This window comes from Coregonus lavaretus (assembly GCF_964263955.1).
Source record: "Coregonus lavaretus genome assembly, chromosome: 17".
Taxonomy (NCBI): domain Eukaryota; kingdom Metazoa; phylum Chordata; class Actinopteri; order Salmoniformes; family Salmonidae; genus Coregonus; species Coregonus lavaretus.
The window spans coordinates 5241496-5261969 of NC_140004.1; the positions used below are offsets into that span (position 1 = coordinate 5241496).

Genomic DNA, 20474 nt, shown 5'->3' on the forward strand with positions numbered 1-20474 from the left:
GAGAGAGAGAGAGAGAACACACACAGCATGACCCGTCTATATCTTTGTAACCTCGTCCCCAGGCTAAGAGAGAGAGAAAGGTGGCTGGTGGACGACACTATATATTTTGTAACACTGCATAATCCATCACACTCAATAGAATAAAAGTGTTAGCACATTCTTGAAATGAGACATTCCAGTTATTGTGTTCTTTTACTTTCAACACAGAAAAAAATGACAGATTTTCAACAGCACAAATTCCCATTGAAAGATGAATGTGATAGTTTGGCTGCAAATACCGATTCTCCTCCCTTTCCCAAAGTGTGTACTTGCACACTCCACGTCATATATTTAACAATGGTGGAAAATCCCTCTAGCCAATTATTTCACCAATCCAATGATTTTACATTCATGACTGGAAGTGCACAGTTTGGGAGACAGGTGGAGAATCGAAACGCAGCCTTGGATCCTGTGTGCAGAGAATGACAGTGATAACTAGGTCACCAATGGCTCTTGCAGTACATTCAGTCAGGATAGCTGAAATACGTTACAGCAGTTTTCAACTTTAAATGGATCAAATATTAATTCAGCCCCTAAACTATGAAACAGAACACTACGTTGGCATGCACTACGTCTGCATACATTTTGGGTCAACTGACAGAGTTTAACTGACAGTGTCTAACTCGGCCCCATTTGTATTTACAGTTGAAGTCGGATGTTTACATACACCTTAGCCAAATAGATTTAAACTCAGTTTTTCACAATTCCTGACATTTAATCCTAGTAAACATTTCCTGTCTTAGGTCAGTTAGAATCACCACTATTTTAAGAATGTGAAATGTCAGAATAATAGTAGAGAGAATGATTTATTTCAGCTTTTATTTCTTTCATCACATTCCCAGTGGGTCAGAAGTTTACATACACAATTAGTATTTGGTAGCATTGCGTTTAAATTGTTTAACTTGGGTCAAACGTTTCGGGTAGCCTTCCACAAGCTTCCCACAATAAGTTGGGTGAATTTTGGCCCATTCCTCCTGACAGAGCTGGTGTAACTGAGTCAGGTTTGTAAGCCTCCTTGCTTGCACACGCTTTTTCAGTTCTGCCCACACATTTTCTATAGGATTGAGGTCAGGGCTTTGTGATGGCCACTCCAATAACTTCACTTTGTTGTCCTTAAGCCATTTTGCCACAACTTTGGAAGTATGCTTGGGGTCATTGTCCATTTGGAAGACCCATTTGCGACCAAGCTTTAACTTCCTGACTGATGTCTTGAGATTTTGCTTCAATATATCGACATCATTTTCCTTCCTCATGATGCCATCTATTTTGTGAAGTGCACCAGTCCCTCCTGCAGCAAAGCACCCCCACAGCATGATGCTGCCACCTCCGTGCTTCACGGTTGGGATGGTGTTCTTCAGCTTGCAAGCATCCCCCTTTTTCCTCCAAACATAACGATGGTCATTATGGCTTGCATCTTCATAAGGTCCTTTGCTGTTGTTCTGGGATTGATTTGCACTTTTCGCACCAAAGTACGTTCATTTCTAGGAGACAGAACGCGTCTCCTTCCTGAGCGGTATGACGGCTGCGTGGTCCCATGGTGTTTATACTTGCGTACTATTGTTTGTACAGATGAACGTGATACCTTCAGGCATTTGGAAATTGCTCCCAAGGATGAACCAGATTTGTGGAGGTCTACAATTTTTTTTCTGAGATCTTGGCTGATTTCTTTTGATTTTCCCATGATGTCAAGCAAAGAGGCACCGAGTTTGAAGGTAGGCCTTGAAATACATCCACAGGTACACCTCTAATTGACTCAAATGATGTGAATTAGCCTATCAGAAGCTTCTAAAGCCATGACATCATTTTCTGGAATTTTCAAAGGCACAGTCAACTTAGTGTATGTAAACTTCTGACCCACTAGAATTGTGATACAGTGAAATAATCTTTCTGTAAACAATTGTTGGAAAAGTTACTTGTGTCATGCACAAAGTAGATGTCCTAACCGACTTGCCAAAACTATAGTTTGTTAACAATACATTTGTGGAGTGGTTGAAAAACACGTTTTTAATGACTCCAACCTAAGTATATGTAAACTTCCGACTTCAACTGTATGTATATCATCTTTGATGCCTACATCAAGGCATCTGTTATTTCTGATTCTGATTATGCATAAAAGTGATTTTTGTAAAGCTACTTTTGAAATGTATTCACACCCTCTGTGCGTCATGGGCCTGATTCCGACATAGGAAATTATGCCTTTCTTACACACGCCTTTCTCAGTAGTTGGTATTCAGACTTACCTTATGAAGGTGCGTAAAATGCTTTGCAGGCGTGGTTCCCTTGCCTGCGCTGAATAAATGTAATTCAACCGCTGAAAACCCTCCCACTTGATGGCCAACAAATTCAATAGGGTTTTCAGTACATTTATCTTGAGCCATCCCTTTTGATACGGTGTACCTTTAATTAGAATTTTGTCGACAGACTAGAATACATAGAGAGAACGGGTTCAGAAAATAGGGATCAATGAAAGAAAGCCATCTAGACTGAACAAAAATATAAACGCAACATGTAAAGTGTTGGTCCGATGTTTACATGAGCTGAAATAAAAGATCCCATAAATTTTCCATATGCACAGAAAGCTTATTTCTCTCAAATCTTGTGCACAAATTGTTTACATCCCTGTTAGTGAGCATTTCTCCTTTGCCAAGATAATCCATCCACCTAACACGTGTGGCATATCAAGAAGCAGATTAAACAGCATGATCATTACACAGGTGCATCTTGTGCTGGGAACAATAACATTTGCAGTTTTGTCACACAACACAATGCCACAGATGTCTCAGGTTTTGAGGGAGTGTGCAATTGGCATGCTGACTGCAGGAATGTCCACCAGAGATGTTGCCAGATAATTTAATGTTCATTTCTCTACCATAAGCCACCTCCAACGTCATTTTAGAGAATTTGGCAGTACGTCCAACTGGCCTCACAACCGCAGACCACGTGTAACCATGCCAGCCTAGGACCTCCACATCCTGCTTCTTCACCTGCGGGATCATCTGAGACCAGCCACCCGGACAGCTGATGAAATTGTGGGTTTGCCCAACCAAAGACTTTCTGCACAAACTATCAGAAATCATTTCAGGGAAGCTCATCTGCGTTCTCTTGACCTGACTGCAATTCAGCGTCGTAACTGACTTCAGTGGGCAAATGCTCACATTCGATGGCCACTGGTTTCAACTGAACCGGGCAGATGGCAGAATGGCGTTATGTGGGCGAGCGGTTTGCTGATGTCAACGTTGTGAATAGAGTGCCCCATGGTGGTGGTGGGGTTATGGTTTGGGCAGGCATAAACTACGGACAACAAACACAATTGTATTTTATCAATGGCAGTTTGAAAGCACAGAGATGCTGTGACGAGATCCTGAGGCCATTCATCCGCCGCCATCACCTCATGTTTCAGCATGATAATGCACGGCCCCATGTCGCAAGGATCTGTACACAATTCCTGAAAGATGAAAATGTCCCAGTTCTTCCATGGCCTGCATACTCACCAGACATGTCACCCATGGAGGATGTTTAGGATGCTCTGGATCAACGTGTATGACACCGTGTTCCAGTTCCCGCCAATATCCAGCAACTTCTCACAGCCATTGAAGAGGAGAGGGACAACATTCCACCTGTCACAATCATCAGCCTGATGAGTCAATGCGACGGAGATGTGTTGTCGTGCTGCATGAGGTAAATGGTGGTCACACCAGATACTGACTGGTTTTCTGATCCACGCCCCTGCCTTTTTTTAAAGGTATCTGGGACCAACAGATGCATATCTGTATTCCCAGTCATGTGAAATCCATAGGTTAGGGCCTTATGAATTTATTTCAATTGACTGATTTCCTTATATTTACAGAGGAAGCAAATCAAGGTAAATGAAAGAAATTTAATTAAATGGAATTATAATGTAGTGCCCATCCCTGCAAGTTAAAAGGCCGTACAATTTAAATTCTGCATAATGGCACAGCATTTCATCATCTTTGCTGTGGAAAATTGATATGTTGATATGCTTCAGTTTGCTGCCAAATGACTGGTTTCACATTTGTCTCCAGCGATTAGAAGGTAAAATATATCTTTAAAAAAGTGTAATTTATATTTACAATTCCCTTATTCAAACGGATTATTCATTTACCTAGATCTTATCAATAGCTCTTATCATGTTGTAAATTACAGTGCATGGAGAATGGTGTTATTTCTATCGGGGGAAAAAGTAGATGCTTTTTCCACTTGGAACCGGTAGGTTCACTAGACCTTATTCATGGTTCCCTCACACCCAAAGGTGATGGAATTATAAGGGAATTAAGTTAAGGTCAGAATATGGTGTATCTGTAGACACACCTCCGCCACACCTTCATTTATTCGAGCTCCACCCCAAACGAATAGCAGGTGAATAACATGCTATTCTCATGCTTAAGTTAAAGGTCAGAATATGCAGATAGAAAGTGCACAAAAATTGAATAAGGTTCCATTTACACGCGCTTAACTCGGGTTAGAATCGGGCCCATGTACTTAATGGTCATATGGGGTGAAATGTGTATATATTTGAGTATGCGAGCACACAGTCCGTTTGACCTGACAAAGATCCTTGTGGATCGAAACATTGTCAATAAAAGTGGTAATTGGGAGCATATTCAGTGTGTAGGCCTTTCTGTTCAACATTGACAAAAAGCATGTTTGCTGTAGAGCAGTGCTGTTCAATGTAGGTCCTGGAGGGCCAAAACTCTCATTATAATCAGGGACTGATACAGACCTGGGACACCAGGTGAGTTCAATAAACTACCAGGTAGAAACAAAAACCAGAAGTGTTTCAACCATCCAGGACCAGAATTGAACAGCCCTGCTCAAGAGTTAGCTAATAGATGTTTTCCTCTACATATCATATTATACTGGGGATCCTTTCCACTAAAATGAGACAGACATGACAGAAGAAAAACAATGTCTGTTCTAAATTGATAAATCATTTATTATCGATATGTTACATATTTAAACAACACAGGACACTCTTGCATGGTTAACATTCAATGTTATCTACCGGACACAGTTATAGATCTGAAATCATCTGTTAAAATAATATATAAATATAGCTGTATTTATAACAAAATCAATCATGTTAAATATATTTTAACAAAAAGAAAGGAGAAAGAAGTGTTTTGTTAACTTACAAAAAACTTTACAGTAACAAATGCCACTTTGAAGCATTTACAGTTGTTTTAATGAGGAAAACTGAGTGAGCCAGCTGTGAGCCCTTGGAACACAGTAACATGTCATAGCCTACAGTCCATCAAACACAGAAACATGTAGGGCTTCACTGCATAGACCAGGGGGGCCAACCACACCTACCCCTGCCCACCTTATCATCATTTAACAACTACTACAATCACCTGCTTTGCATTTCTTATCAGGTAAAAGACTGCACTATCTATCTTAAGAAAAAGCTAAACACAATATTTGCTATAGATCAATAGTTCCTGTATTGCCTACTTGCATAATCGATTGTGACGTTATATATATATATATTTTATTGCAGCAAAATTCTGGGACTGGCTTGCAGGACATAAGGTTATGACTGTACCACAATCTACGCTATAAATCAACGAGGTCAGAGATGGGATTCCTAAACTCTTCACCCATGTATTGGCATTCCCAGGTTCTACGTTCTCAAATAGATAACATTTGCCAACCTAACTGGATGACATTGAAATACACTTGAATAGACAATTTCAATGGGACCTGAGAAGAGCTGTAGCATGGGGTTTAAACCACCTCGCAACACTGTTCTCCATGCAGAGTATTGGTTTCATCAACAGAGTATCGTTGTGAGGAAATCCTTGCCTGCTAGTGGGGGCATTTTAAGATTGACAAGGACATCCACAGCCTATGCCTCTCCATTCCAAAACCATCCAGGCCTACAACTTAACTGTAGGGGCCGGCCCGGATTTCAAAGTCAGTACATTTGCATGCAATACTGCAATGAGGCAGTGTAACACGAGTTAATATGGGTTCTCATGTTTATGTAGTACATTACCTTTGGCTTACATCAATTCATTATAATTACATAAATATCGGTTGGTGTGTAGTTGGCCTACGATGTGTTAATGAATACAGGGGAGGTTGTAGGAACCTTGCAGAAGCTCGATGTGACCCTGATGTTATCACAGTAGTAACAAGTAGTACAGTAAATTAATGGGAGAACTGTTGCATTAAGTTGAGCTTTCAATTCATTCACCTTCTGAGCAGTTAAGATCTCCAGCAACGCATTCTTTGACTTGCAATAAGCAAATCGGTGCATAAGTATACTTGTTCCTTCTAGGCATGAATTCATATTACAGGTGATGGGTCTAGCCATTTGGATAAATCAGTGAGCCTTTGTGGTACAGGTAACAACAACAACAACAACAACAACAACAACAACCCCATGACCACATATAGACACTTCAACATTTCAAATGAGTACACTAAACATTCCCATACACTGACAATTCACTTGGCCACATGCTCACTGCCCTGCCCAAACACTGCAAACCCAAATACAGCACATACAGTAAGTAAATACTGCAGCTGAACTAACAAGGTGCTATGAAATCATGTTCCTATTGAGGGGTGTATGGCTTGGATGACTGACGAGGAAGCTCTAGTCTTTGACTGACAGATGCTGCCCTTTTCAGTTGGAGATTTCAGATGCGCATAGCCTAGAGATATTGCGTGTATATCAACAAAAAACATTTTCTCTTCAATTTCCTAACCAGCGTTACCATTAGAAAGGCAAGCAGAAGACTCCCATGTTCTGTGGACCACTGACACTCACACAGCCCAGTGAAGACCTGGATGCAGAATGTCTCCTGTCCTTAGTCTAAAGTCATTCCAGTTAATACCAGGGCTCTCTCAACTGAGGGACTGGGACAGGCTTCCTTCCTGCCACTTCTTACCAGGACTTTGGATGATCTGGGGGTCTGAGGTGGATTATCCCAGGCTCTGGAGGCGGTTTAGATGAGTGGGGGTCTGAGGTGGGTTATACCTGGCTCTGGAGCCAATTTCGGGGGTCCAGTTTGGCTCTCAGGTTCCTGAGGCTCCGGCGGGCTGAGGAGGGGCGTGAGAAAGGGGTACCATCCAACGAGGAAGGGCTGTGGCTGCCCTCGCTGGAGCCGTTACTGGAGGTGGAGCTGGAGCAGGACAGGGTGGCCTGGGGGACGCATTGGTCCGGGATGGGGGCGAGGGAGGAGGAGGAAGGGGGCTGACAGGAGCACTGTAACACCCCCACATACCCCCTGCCCCTGAGAGTGCTGAGCTTGGCGTCCAGGGAGAGGGTGCGGGGGCGGAAGTGGGAGGAGGGGGAGGAGAGGGGGAGGGGTTCGGCCCAGCCGTGGTGGCGGAAGCAGGGGCTGGTGCTGCAGGGGCTGTCGCTGTCCGAGGTCAGGCTGGCATCTGAGGAGAGCAGGCCGGGCCAAGGGCAGCGCAGGGGGCTCAGTGGGCTGTGGGGGAGGCGGTGGGGGGAGCGGGGGCTGTGGCGGGCCAGCCGAGGGGTGCGGGTGCCACCAGGAGAATCCTCGAACAGGGACATCCAGGGAGGAGAGGTCCCCAGCTGGCTCCTCAGCTCCAGCTCCTGCATCCGCCGTGTCAGGATGTCCGTCACCGTGCTGATGTCATCAGAGGTGTCAATAACTAGGAGGAGCAGAGGAAAGTCATTATTCTACTGTGGAAGGACAGACTATGCTAATAAAGTTGAGACAGTTGAGTACAGTTTAGAGAAGGGTAGGCCTAGACTTGGTGGTGGTAGTTGAGGAGGGATGTCAGCTTCAACACTCCTCAGTAGGTAGGAGAGCCCAGTACAGGGGGGGGGAGTGGACCCCACTGGTACTTCACCTGTCGTTGTAATAGGAGGAGAGCAGAGCACGAATCTCAGCAGACACAGCGTTATCCTGCAGCAAGAGACCCTCACAAGAGGGGGAGGTGAGGGGGGCTAGGATCCATGGGGAGGGGGGCAACCCATGGGGTGGTGGGCAGGTATTATGTACATTGACGGGCAGTAAAATATAATGGCGATATATCATTTGGGGAATGAAATGATGTGCATGACAAGGTAAAAATACGTTAATTTTGAATATATGAAGATTAGCATTCGATTGGAGTGTACAATTAACAATGATGGAGGATAAATAATGATATTGGTGGGGGAAAAAAAGGGGGGGGGGGGGTGTAATTTCATCACAGGAACAAGGGAGAGTGGCAGGGAGGGGACATGGGACAGTGATAGCCAAAAATGTAAAGACACACAAGGAGAGGGAGAAAGGAAGAGAGGAAGAGAGAAAGAAAGTGAGTCAGCAGCATGTCAGAGAAAGGAACACTTCCATCCATAGTAAAGTACAGAGAGGTTGGTTGGTGTGCTAGTGAGGCAGCAGGTAGCTCAGAGTAGAGTCTGATGGAGAGCTCAAGGACCACACCACTGTTAGAACAACTAGTCAGAAACACAACATGCAGTTAAGGAAAGGGGACTGTCATCATCTGCTTATATCGTTCATTGTTTTATTTGTTTTTTTTGTAAACCTATTAACCTATTATTTACACGAACCTAAACCTATACGAAATATTATGTTACCCTACTGTATGTTCTAGATTTAATACAAATGAATAAAAGCAAAAAGAGACCCTCAAGTGTCAAAAATGTCTTACTGAATCATGTAAACGTATTTTGGACAATATAGTAACAGTCTCTGGATCCATTTGGGTTGCTGTCTTACCCATTTCGTGGTAAAGAGAACCCTGTTTCGACGTGACAAGGGCTGGTTTCCGGGGTGATGGCAGCTCAATCTTCATCAAGTCGTCACAGCACTGCTTCCATTGGCCTGCAGGGAAGAAGGAAGCCGTCAATCACCTTCAAACATCCAATCAAGAGCTGAGAAAACCACTAACAACACACCAGGAGCCAAGGAGCACATGAACAAGAGCATATGAGGACCTAGAGTGTAAAGTGTGTATCATGTCTAAGGCCAGGAGGATCAGGAGTTTTTTCTTACCTCCTGACCTCACCAATGAAGAACCTAGGGCCATAATCATGTGATCAGAACCTACTTACTCATGTAAAAAATACAGATGTATTATTATTAATAGTTTCTATTATTAAATAATTAATTGTTAAAAATAAGTAATTATTATTATTTTTAATTACTCATGTCATAGAACTGTTGCCAGAAGGCTTCCATCCAACGCTGTGTCTCTTCGCGACTGTCTGCCGAGAGTGTATGTGTCACCTCCTCTCCCCCGTACTGGTTACTGATGCAGATGCTCTGGGCCTTAATGTGGGGGTCCTTCTCTGACGCACGTATTCTCGTCTCCTAACACACAGAAACATAGATACACAATAAGCTACTGATGTTGAATTTGACCAAATCTTTCAATACCCACCCCAAAATAAGCATTTAAGCATAAAATTAAGCTTTTAACATCTGTCCACCCAGTTTGTGAATGCACTTACTGACACAAAGAGCAGTCACTGACATAGTCAAGTCCGGTAGAGTCAGCCTCAAGCATTAATATGTCCCAGTTATCACCTACGTCCCAATTATCTCTCCGTCCTCCCAGTGTGCACAGGTGGAAATGCCCTATAGCCAATGCCTCCTCCAATCCAATGCTTTGGGAAGTAGTGAAGGAGGGTACATTTCAGGAGAAAAGTAATATTATTGGGACACACCATAATGACTGTACTGCAATGTGTATCCTCATCGCCACCAGTAGATGGTAGCAGCGCCCTGTTCAGCCTCACTCTGGGCTCACCTTGTTCCTGAGAGCAAAGCAGTCAGAGCAGCTGACTAATGCATGATCCCACAGAGTTGGCTGACTTAACGGTCTCTGCCTGAAGCTAAAACAGGCCTTTGTGCTGTGGGTCAAGGGTCACCGCGACTCAATGAGCGACAGCAGAAAGAATAAGGCCCACAGGGATCAACAAGGATGAATGTCTGATTGAAACGAGAGGAAGAAGTTCTGTCCTTGAAGTCCTCTCTTATGAGAGACTGTCTGCTTGTATTAGGACTGGGAGATATATCAAATTAATTTGATTAATTATAATGTATGTTTTAGCACGACATTCCAAATGCCTGTATCGCAAGAAACAATTTTTTTTTTTTTTTATGGAGCATTTATAGTGCATTCAGAAAGTATTCAGACCCCTACACTTTTTCCACATTTTGTTACGTTACAGCTTTATTCTGAAATGTATTAAATAAAATAAAATCCTCTGCAATCTCCACACAATACCCCATAACGACAAAGCAAAAACAGTTGTTTTTAAAAAAACTAATTAAAATGTTTTACAAATAAAAACAGATATACCTTATTTACATAAGTATTCAGACCCTTTGCTATGAGACTCGAAATTCAGCTCAGTTGCATCCTGTTTCCATTGATCATCCTTGAGATGTTTCTACAACTTGATTGGAGTCCACCTGTGGTAAATTCAATTGATTGGACATGATTTGGAACTAAATACCTGTATATATATATATAAGGTTCCACAGTTGACAGTGCATGTCAGAGCAAAAACCAAGCCATGAGGTCGAAGGAATGGTCCATAGAGCTCCGAGACAGGATTGTGTCGAGGCACAGATCTGGGGAAGGGTACCAAAACATTTCTGCAGCACTGAAGGTAAATGGAAGAAGTTTGGAACCACCAAGACTCTTCCTAGAGCTGGCTGCCCGGCCAAACTGAGCAATCGGGGGAGAAGGGCCTTGGTCGGGGAGGTGACTCTATGGAGATGGGAGAACCTTCCAGAAGGACAACCATCTCTGCAGCACTCCACCAATCAGGCCTTTATGGTAATGGCCAGACGGAAGCCACGCCTCACTATAAGGCACATAACAGCCCGCTTGGAGTTTGCCAAAAGGCACCTAAAGGACTCTCAGACCAGGAGAAACAAGATTCTCTGGGTTGATGAAACCAAGATTGAACTCTTCGGCCTGAATGCCAAGCATCATATGTGGAGGAAACCTGGCACCATCCCTATTGTGAAGCATGGTGGTGGCAGCATCATGCTGTGAGTAAGTTTTTCAGTGGCAGGGAGTGGGAGACTAGTCAGGATCGAGGGAAAGATGAATGGAGCAAAGTACAGAGAGATCCTTGATGAAAACCTGCTCCAGAGCGCTCAGGACCTCAGACTGGGGACGAAGGTTCACCTTCCAACAGGACAACGACCCTAAGCACACAGCCAAGACAATGCAGGAGTGGCTTCGGGAGAAGTCTTTGAATGTCCTTGAGTTGCCCAGCCAGAGCCCAGACTTGAACTCGATCGAACATCTCTGGAGAGACCTGAAAATAGCTGTGCAGCGACGCTCCCCATCCAACCTGACAGAGCTTGAGAGGATCTGCAGAGAAGAATGGAAGAAACTCCCCAAATACAGGTGTGCCAAGCTTGTAGTGTCATACCCAAGAAGACTCGAGGCTGTAATCGCTGCCAAAGGTGCTTCAACAAAGTACTGAATAAAGGGTCTGAATACTTATGCAAATGTAATATTTAAGTTGTTGTTTTTTCATAAATTTGCAAACATTTCTAAAAACCTGTTTTTGCTTTGTCATTATGGGGTATTGTGTGTAGATTGATGAGGAGGGGGAAAAAAGGCTGGAATGTAACAAAATGTGGGAAAAGTCAAGGGGACTGAATACTTTCTGAATGCACTGTATGTCCTCTTGTTCTCATGTTGTATTTTTGGTCTTGTCTCCTTTGCTCCTTCTGTGCTGTGTGCACCTTCCCATTTACACCAGAGGTCTGTATATAATGACGAGATGCTTATGTCTCTGTCCGAACAATGGAAGTCATTGTCCCAAAGGCGCGAAGGCAGGCGACAAGCTTAGTTCCAAAATCAGCCCATAGAAACGTATTGGTCTAATTTTGGACAGATGTTGGCGAGAGTGAAACCTCTCGCTTCTCCTCTTTCTCTCTGTTTACACACACACACACACACACACCAAGCCCCTCCCCCTGCCACTCACACAACAAATATGAGAGATCACTTCTTCCTCTCTGACAAGCAGTTTCAACTCGCTATTGGCATTTGAGGTTTGGTCCAACAGAATCGGTCATATGGACAACGAAACATATTGAGACATTATTTTACTGTAATAGAGGAGAAGTTAACCTTCCTAACAATGCCCTTTTTATGTCTCAACTGCTCAAATTGCACGCAGAGCAGACTACTAAAACGGGAGTATCAATGAACATTAATTCTGGAAAATGAATGCTCAGTTTGTCGCGCGCGGCATTGTGGTACCGCCAGCAGCATTTTAGACAAAAGACTGTTATACTAGCAGTCTAGTCTGCGTTTTATAAATTAGCAATAAGCATAACACACAATTACATAAGGAATTGGAAACTCATTCTTATTCGGAGAAATAAGGCAGGCCACTTGATTTCAATATCTGAACAAAGTGGACAGTCTAGCATGCTGTTCAAACAGTTGGAGACTGACAGAAGGGTGAGTTCATTACAATTCATCTCTTCTGCCTTGTTAGCTAGCAAATAGATCCAAGTTGCCTTTAAATATAAAGATTAGCTGGCTACTCACTAGCATGTGGGCTTGTGATTGAGAGATTGTTATATGAGACCTGTGTACATTTTCTATAATGCCTGCTACAAGAAGTGAATGTGCATTATGCATGGTTCTGGTCAAATGTGTAACAAAAGGGGATTTCATAGACAAACTTGAAAGCCAGATCAGTGATTATTGCAAAAAAGCAGGTTAAACTATTTTGATGAAATAATACAATTATTAGTGGGTCTTATGGTTGTGGAAGGCTTCTAGTTAGCCTAGGTATAATTTCACAAGCCCTGAATTCATGAGATTATTGCTGACTGTTTGGAAATGCAGTTTATTTTACCTTTAATTGTACAACAAAGCTTATTTAGAGAAAACATGTTTAAAAAAAATCGAGATATATATAGTGAATCGCCCATATGTTTGAAAAAATTGAGATAATTTTTAGGCCATATCACCCAGCCCTAGCTTGTATATGACGTTAGCGTCTCACCTTTAAAAGGGCCAATCTGCAATTGGTACATCCTTTTATGGACGTTTAAATAATTATACTGTATATACACCGATTGATTCTTGAAGAATATATCCGCTTTGATATTTGAACTGCAGATACCCCCTATAAGAAGACATCACAAATAATAAGAGAGGTGGCATTACAAGATCAGATAATCCCTATATGTGTAGTGTAGCTAGCATGCTTTTTTGTTTCATGTTGAGAGTGTGTGTATGTGGTAAAGTTCTTTTTTTCATAAACTGACTTTGTTGATGGCAATGGTAAAGGCTGGCTCGACGTTAGCCTCCATATCCTCTTGCCGGTGGTAACAGAAAAGGTTTGTCCCTTTAAGGACGCCGTAGACATTGGTCCAACTCTGAGGGTCACCTCCCAACTGCTTTGAGAGACAGAGAAGCTAATTACACACAGACAGACAGACAGAGACAGAGAGAGAGAGAGAGAGAGAGAGAGAGAGAGAGAGAGAGAGAGAGAGAGAGAGAGAGAGAGAGAAAAGGAATGAAAGACAAAAAGAGGAAAAGAATAATCCAGCTCCAACTTCCTGTGCTCACGCACATGGCAGGGCTCTAAATGAACATTTATCATTGGTAGCACTGGTGCTCCCAACGTAAAAAAAGCTAGAGATATAGCCTATACGTATTCTAGCTACTTCTGAAGCACGTTGCGTCCTAGAAACTAATATGCAACCCTGCAAATACATTTGTTTATTATAAAAAGCTAAAATGTTGATACAATTACCTGTCATTTAAATTAAAAAGTCATTTGTGGAACATTAGATTTCTACATTATGTAAAATGACTATTTTCCTATTGCAATGCATTACATTGAACATTTTCCACTGTCTCTTTAAGAGTGTCAAGTTTGTGATGAGGACATGCAAGAGATCTGTCATTCATTAATTGCTATGATCATTGATCTCCTGAGGAAGATATCCCTTTTCCTTTCTTTCTGTGCCCCCAAATGTTTGAATATACTGGTAAAGTTACCAGGTTGTTAGCTAGCTAGCTAATGAGGAAACAAACATGACTGAAAAAGGTGTAAAACAAATGGTTAACGACCCCCGAATAGTTTCAGAACGGTTTTAGAAAGTAAAATGCAGGCCCCCAATCCTTGACAGGAAGAAAAAACCGTTGCGCCAGTAATATGGGACAGATCTTTTGAACCGTTTGGACTAGAAACAAGCAGTAATGGTGCAAGCACGACGCTAACGAATCTGCACTCGGGAAACAACGGTAATGCGAAACATTATCATTATAACAATTATTATCAAAAAATATATACAGTAGATTGGATTTAATGGGGGTTGCACAGCAAAATATTTTGTCGCACTTTAGAGCCCTGCGCACATACCTTGCTATCCTACCAAACACACACATGCAAATTCACGCGCACACACACAGACACTCACCTTGACCTTCAAGCAGCCGCTCATCATCTGCTGGGTCATACAGTGAGGCTGAGCAGCCAGACGACAACACATGCTGCCGTAGAGAGGCACCCAGTACGGACACTCCTCTGCAGGGAGAGAAAGAGAGGGGGATGGATGGAGAAAGAAAGGGATGAATGAGGGTTGAGAAACTAAATACAATGAACATGTACCGCACGCGCACACACACACACACACACACAAACAAACCACCAGGAATAGCAGGGAATAAAAGTCTCACAGCTGCAGGGAGAGCTGTGAACAACAGTGAAGTGCCCATCAAACTTTATTACAGCCGTAAGGGGCAACGAATAAAGCAGCAGCACATGTCAGGGTGTCTAGTCCCCTGTAGCCCTCATCATTAGTTTTACACAGCACTGACCCTGCTAGAGAGTGCTTTACCACTATGACCTTGACTCTGACTGGCTGTCTGTCAGCTAGATACCTGCTGGGAGAGAGGGAGGGAGAGAGAGAGAGAGACACAGAGACAGAGAGACTGACACAGTGGGAAAGAAAGAAAGAGATTGAAAGCAAAATCGCCCATGAGTACTGTAGATGGATAAACCACATCCAGACTGTGACCTACCGTTGCCTGAGATGCTGAGGTCGTGAGTGCGGAAGCTGTCCTGGACATGTGACAGTGACAGGGAGGTGTGGGCCAGGAGGTGGTACTTAGGTCCCCTGTGGACAGAACAGAGACATTGGTGAGCTGTGTGACTGTGGGATAAATGCACACGTGTCTCCGTGTGTCCCCCAGTGACTTTGTGTGGGTGTTTTTGGCTGATTATTTTACCACTAATTGTTCTAATTACATTTACATTTACATTTTAGTCATTTAGCAGACGCTCTTATCCAGAGCGACTTACAGGAGCAATTAGGGTTAAGTGCCTTGCTCAAGGGCACATTAACGTCATTTAGCAGACGCTCTTAGCCAGAGCGACTCACAAATTGGTGCGTTCACCCTATAGCCAGTGGGATAACCACTTTACAATTTGGGGCGGGGGGGGGGGGGGGGGGGGGGGGGGGGGGTTAGAAGGAATACTTTATCCTATCCCAGGTATTCCTTAAAGAGGTGGGGTTTCAAATGTCTCCGGAAGGTGGTGAGTGACTCCGCTGTCCTGGCGTCGTGAGGGAGCTTGTTCCACCATTGGGCAAATAATTGGGCAAAATATCAGAATTGTGCCTCTGTGTATGCATGGAAATGCATATCAGTGTGTGTGTGTGTGAATATCTAGCTATTGTAGTGTGTGAGCATTGACGTGTATACAACAAAACCCACTTACGCCACTGTAGGTACAGGTAGCAGTAGTGTGGCTCCCCCTCCATTGCTGGTGGGGCTGCAGGCTCCAGGGTCCATGGCAACACGGAGCTTTTTTCCTGCCGAGCGGCCCAGAGAGCTGCTCAGTTTGCTGGCTAGTTTCCTGGACGTGCTCCCTGCCGAGTAGTCCTCCTCCGAACAGCAGCTGTACAGCTCAACTCGCAGCTCGAAGCCAGGGCTGGCCTCGCTACTATACACAGCCAAAGAAACACACATAGAGATACACTGTTACACATGCATTGAAAAGGAAAAAGTAACGCACGGGCACGCACAGCAAACACATACTTATAAAGTGCCTTTGGAAAGTATTCAGACCACTTGACTTTTTCCTCATTTTGTTACGTTACAGCCTTATTCTAAAATTGATTAAATTAATGTTTTTCCTCATCAATCTACACACAATACCCCATAAGGACAAAGCAAAAACAGGTTTTTAGAAATTGTAGCAAATGTATTAAAAATAGAAATACCTTATTTACATAAGTATTCAGACCCTTTGCTATGAGTCTCGAAATTGAGCTCAGGCGCATCCTGTTTCCATTGATCATCCTTGAGATGTTTCTATAACTTGATTGCAGTCCACCTGTGGTAAATTCAATTGATTGGACATGATTTGGAAAAGCAAACACCTGTCTATATAAGGTCCCACAGTTGACAGTGCATGTCAGAGTAAAAACCAAGCCATGAGGTCGAAGGAATTGTCTGTAGCGCTCCGAGACAGGATTGTGTTGAGGCACAGATCTGGGGAAGGGTACTAAAAGATTTCTGTAGCACTCAACCAATCAGGCCTTTACGGTAGAGTGGCCAGATGGAAGCCACTCCTCAGTAAAAGGCACATGACAGCCCACTTGGAGTTTGCCAAAAGGCACCTAAAGACTCTCAGACCATGAGAAACAAGATTATCTGGTCTGATGAAACCAAGATTGAACTCTTTGGCCTGAATGCCAAGCGTCACATCTGGAGGAAACCTGGCACCATCCCTACTGTGAAGCATGGTGGTGGCAGCATCATGCTGTGGGGCGCTCCAGAGCGCTCAGGACCTCAGACTGGGGCGAAGACTCACCTTCCAACAGGACAATGACCCTAAGCACACAGCCAAGACAATGCAGGAGTGACTTCGGGACAAGTATCTGAATGTCCTTGAGTTGCCCAGCCAGAGCCCGGACTTGAACTCGATCGAACATCTCTGGAGAGACCTGAAAATATCTGTGCAGTGACGCTCCCCATCCAACCTGACAGAGTTTGAGAGGATCTGCAGAGAAAAATGGGAGAAACTCCCCAAATAAAGGTGTGCCAAGCTTGTAGCGTCACACCCAAGAAGACTCAATGCTGTAATCGCTGCCAAAGGTGCTTCAACAAAGTACTGATTAAAGGGTCTGAATACTTATGTAAATGTGATATTTCAATTTTTTGTTTTGACATTATGGGGTACTGTGTGTAGATTGATGATGGGAAAAAAACGTTTGAATCAATTTTAGAATAAGGCTTTAACGTAACAAAATGTGGAAAAGGTCAAGGGGTCTGAATACTTTCTGAATGCACTGTATATACAGAATCAGGTACTGATACATGATTTGAAACTGTATACATGTATCTCCGTACAAGCATGCACTTATAAACACCAAACACTTACCATGGGAAAGATAAGACAGTAAGGCTGCGTTTACACAGGAAGCCGAATTCTGATATTTTTCCACTAATTGGTCTTTTGACCAATCAGATCAGCTCTTTTGCCAATAATTGGGCAAAAGTTCAGAATTGGGCAGCCTGTGTAAACGCAGCATAAGACAACACAAGCCAACCGAAAGAGAAGACGTACAAGACGATGGTGTTGTCAAAGCAGATGTCGGTGAGTGTTCGGTCCACCATCACCATGTCTGTGTCGTGAATCTCCCCTCCCACCTGGAGCAGACAGAACACTGCACACCGATGCAGCTCTGAGGGAAAGAGAGAGAGACACAGTGAGAGAGTATGTGTGAGTGTGTGCATGAGTGTACAGTCGTGGTCAAACGTTTTGAGAATGACAAGTATTGGTCTCCACAAAGTTCGCTGTTTCAGTGTTATGAGATATTTTTGTCAGATGTTACTATGGTATACTGAAGTATAATTACAAGCATTCCATAAGTGTCAAAGGCTTTTATTGACAATTACATTAAGTTTATGCAAAGAGTCAATATTTGCAGTGTTGACCCTTCTTTTTCATGACCTCTGCAATCCGCCCTGGCATGCTGTCAATTAACTTCTGGGCCACATCCTGACTGATGGCAGCCCATTCTTGCAAAATCAATGCTTGGAGGGTTTTTGTTTGTCCACCCGCCTCTTGAGGATCGACCACAAGTTCTCAATGGGATTAAGGTCTGGGGAGTTTCCTGGCCATGGACCCAAACTGTCTATGTTTTGTTCCCCGAGCCACTTAGTTATCACTTTTGCCTTATGGCAAGGTGCTCCATCATGCTGGAAAAGGCATTGGTCGTCACCAAACTGTTCTTGGATGGTTGGGAGAAGTTGCTTTCGGAGGATGTGTTGGTACCATTCTTTATTCATGGCTGTGTTCTTAGGCAAAATTGTGAGTGAGCCTACTCCCTTGGCTGAGAAGCAACCCCACACATGAATGGTGTCAGGATGCTTTACTGTTGGCATGACACAAGACTGATGGTAGCACTCACCTTGTCTTCTCCGGACAAGGTGTTTTCCAGATGCCCCAAACAATCAGAAAGGGGATTCATCAGAGAAAATGACTTTACCCCAGTCCTCAGCAGTCCAATCCCTGTACCTTTTGCAGAATATCAGTCTGTCCCTGATGTTTTTCCTAGAGAGAAGTGGCTTCTTTGCTGCCCTTCTTGACACCAGGCCATCCTCCAAAAGTCTTCGCCTCACTTTGCGTGCAGATGCACTCACACCTGCCTGCTGCCATTCCTGAGCAAGCTCTGCACTGGTGGTGCCCTGATCCCGCAGCTGAATCAACTTTAGGAGACGGTCCTGGCGCTTGCTGGACTTTCTTGGGCACCCTGACGCCTTCTTCACAACAATTGAACCTCTCTCCGTTGAAGTTCTTGATGATCCGATAAATGGTTGATTTAGGTGCAATCTTACCAGCAGCAATATCCTTGCCTGTGAAGCCCTTTTTGTGCAAAGCAATGATGACGGCACGTGTTTCCTTGCAGGTAACCATGGTTAACAGAGGAAGAACAATGATTTCAAGCACCACCCTCCTTTTAAAGCTTCCACTCTGTTATTCTAACTCAATCAGCATGACAGAGTGATCTCCAACCTTGTCCTCGTCAACACTCTCACCTGTGTTAACGAGAGAATCACTGACATGTTGGCAGCTGGTCCTTTTGTGGCAGGGCTGAAATGCAGTGGAAATGTTTTTTGGGGATTAAGTTCATTTTCATGGCAAAGAGGAACTTTTCACTCTTCATGACATTCTGGAGTATATGCAAATTGCCATCATCAAAACTGAGGCAGCAGACTTTGTGAAAATTAGTATTTGTGTCATTATCAAAACTTTTGACCACGACTGTAGAGTGTGTGCCTGTGCGTGAGTATGTGTGCGAGTGTCCTTGCCCTCTTGGGCTCCGTTATCTTCCCACTGCACTTAACGACCTTGGCTAATTGCCTCATTAAACTTCACCTAGACTCTCCTACTACCTGTCCCTCCTGGAGTTCATTTATATGCGTATTGGTCTATTAGGTCATGCAGATGAATTCATTCCAGTTGTCGGGGAGGGGCAGACCTTACTTAGGATTTGGGTGTTATTTTTTACTATAAGGTGGTGTACATTGACCCTTACATGTAGCAGTCAACATAAACCATACCAAAGCTGCAGTAGCACAGCCAAAGACAACAGAAAAGGGCTGTCTTTACTTACTGTAGGAATGTCTGCTTGTCAATGAGCTGCATTGTTTCAATAGCTGTATAGTGCTTAAGATCTACAAGTCCTTTTAGAAGAGCAGAACTGTTATGCTTACATGTTCATTACTTCAGTTCTTATACTTTAGAGTTTTTGGTCTTGGATCAGTTCCATACAACGTTAATCATTATGATGTAAAAGGCGAAACTGATCCTAGACCAGCACTCCTATTAGGGCCGGGACGATACCAGTACCGCGATACTTGTTCGTACCGTGGCAAGGAAACAAAACACGAAGTGGATTTAACTTCTTTAGGAAAACAGTCCTAATGTTGGAAACAAACATCATTATGTTGTCATACAGAGTCACATTTATTTATTTATTTTGTAAGCTATAGCACACAATAGTTGACATAAAGCAGGTTTTTAAAGGACCAAAGAGTTAGATCTGCTTCGTGTTTTCATTTATGCCATGGAAAAAAATATTGCGATACTGGTATCGTCCCAGCCCTAACACATACTCTGAGAGGCTTTGTGGGTATGGGCACAGGTCGGCATAGTTATGTGCACCTGATTTCACACCCCTTTACCCAAATTCAATTTGATTAACTTCGCTTCACTCAGACGAGTCGCATCATAAACTCGAGCGCTGGATAATATCACAGGATTTGATTCACACCAGTGCTACCACACTGACTCCTCACCTCCTTTGTTCTTGAAGTACTCGGTGTCTTTCCACATGAGTGGGATCCGCAGGTCTGCAATGGCAAAGGACAGTCAGTCAGACGAGTGAAATCCGCCAAATGTAACATATACT

At 43.5% G+C, this 20474-nt stretch overlaps 1 protein-coding gene across 1 annotated transcript in view; it reads right to left on the minus strand.

Annotated features, from left to right (window-relative positions):
• Nucleotides 1-6756: 6756 nt before the first annotated feature.
• LOC311144536 (rhotekin-like) overlaps nt 6757-20474 on the minus strand; it is an 80370-nt gene continuing 66652 nt past the window's right edge. Inside the window, exons 4-12 of the mRNA XM_084180558.1 lie at nt 20362-20415; nt 17624-17741; nt 15770-15994; nt 15073-15167; nt 14469-14575; nt 13308-13439; nt 9194-9359; nt 8766-8870; nt 6757-7689 (exon numbers count right to left, since the gene is read on the minus strand). Coding sequence (XP_084036684.1) covers nt 7040-7689; nt 8766-8870; nt 9194-9359; nt 13308-13439; nt 14469-14575; nt 15073-15167; nt 15770-15994; nt 17624-17741; nt 20362-20415 — 1652 coding nt within the window. The 3' untranslated portion in view covers nt 6757-7039. The remainder of the gene's footprint in view (nt 7690-8765; nt 8871-9193; nt 9360-13307; nt 13440-14468; nt 14576-15072; nt 15168-15769; nt 15995-17623; nt 17742-20361; nt 20416-20474) is intronic.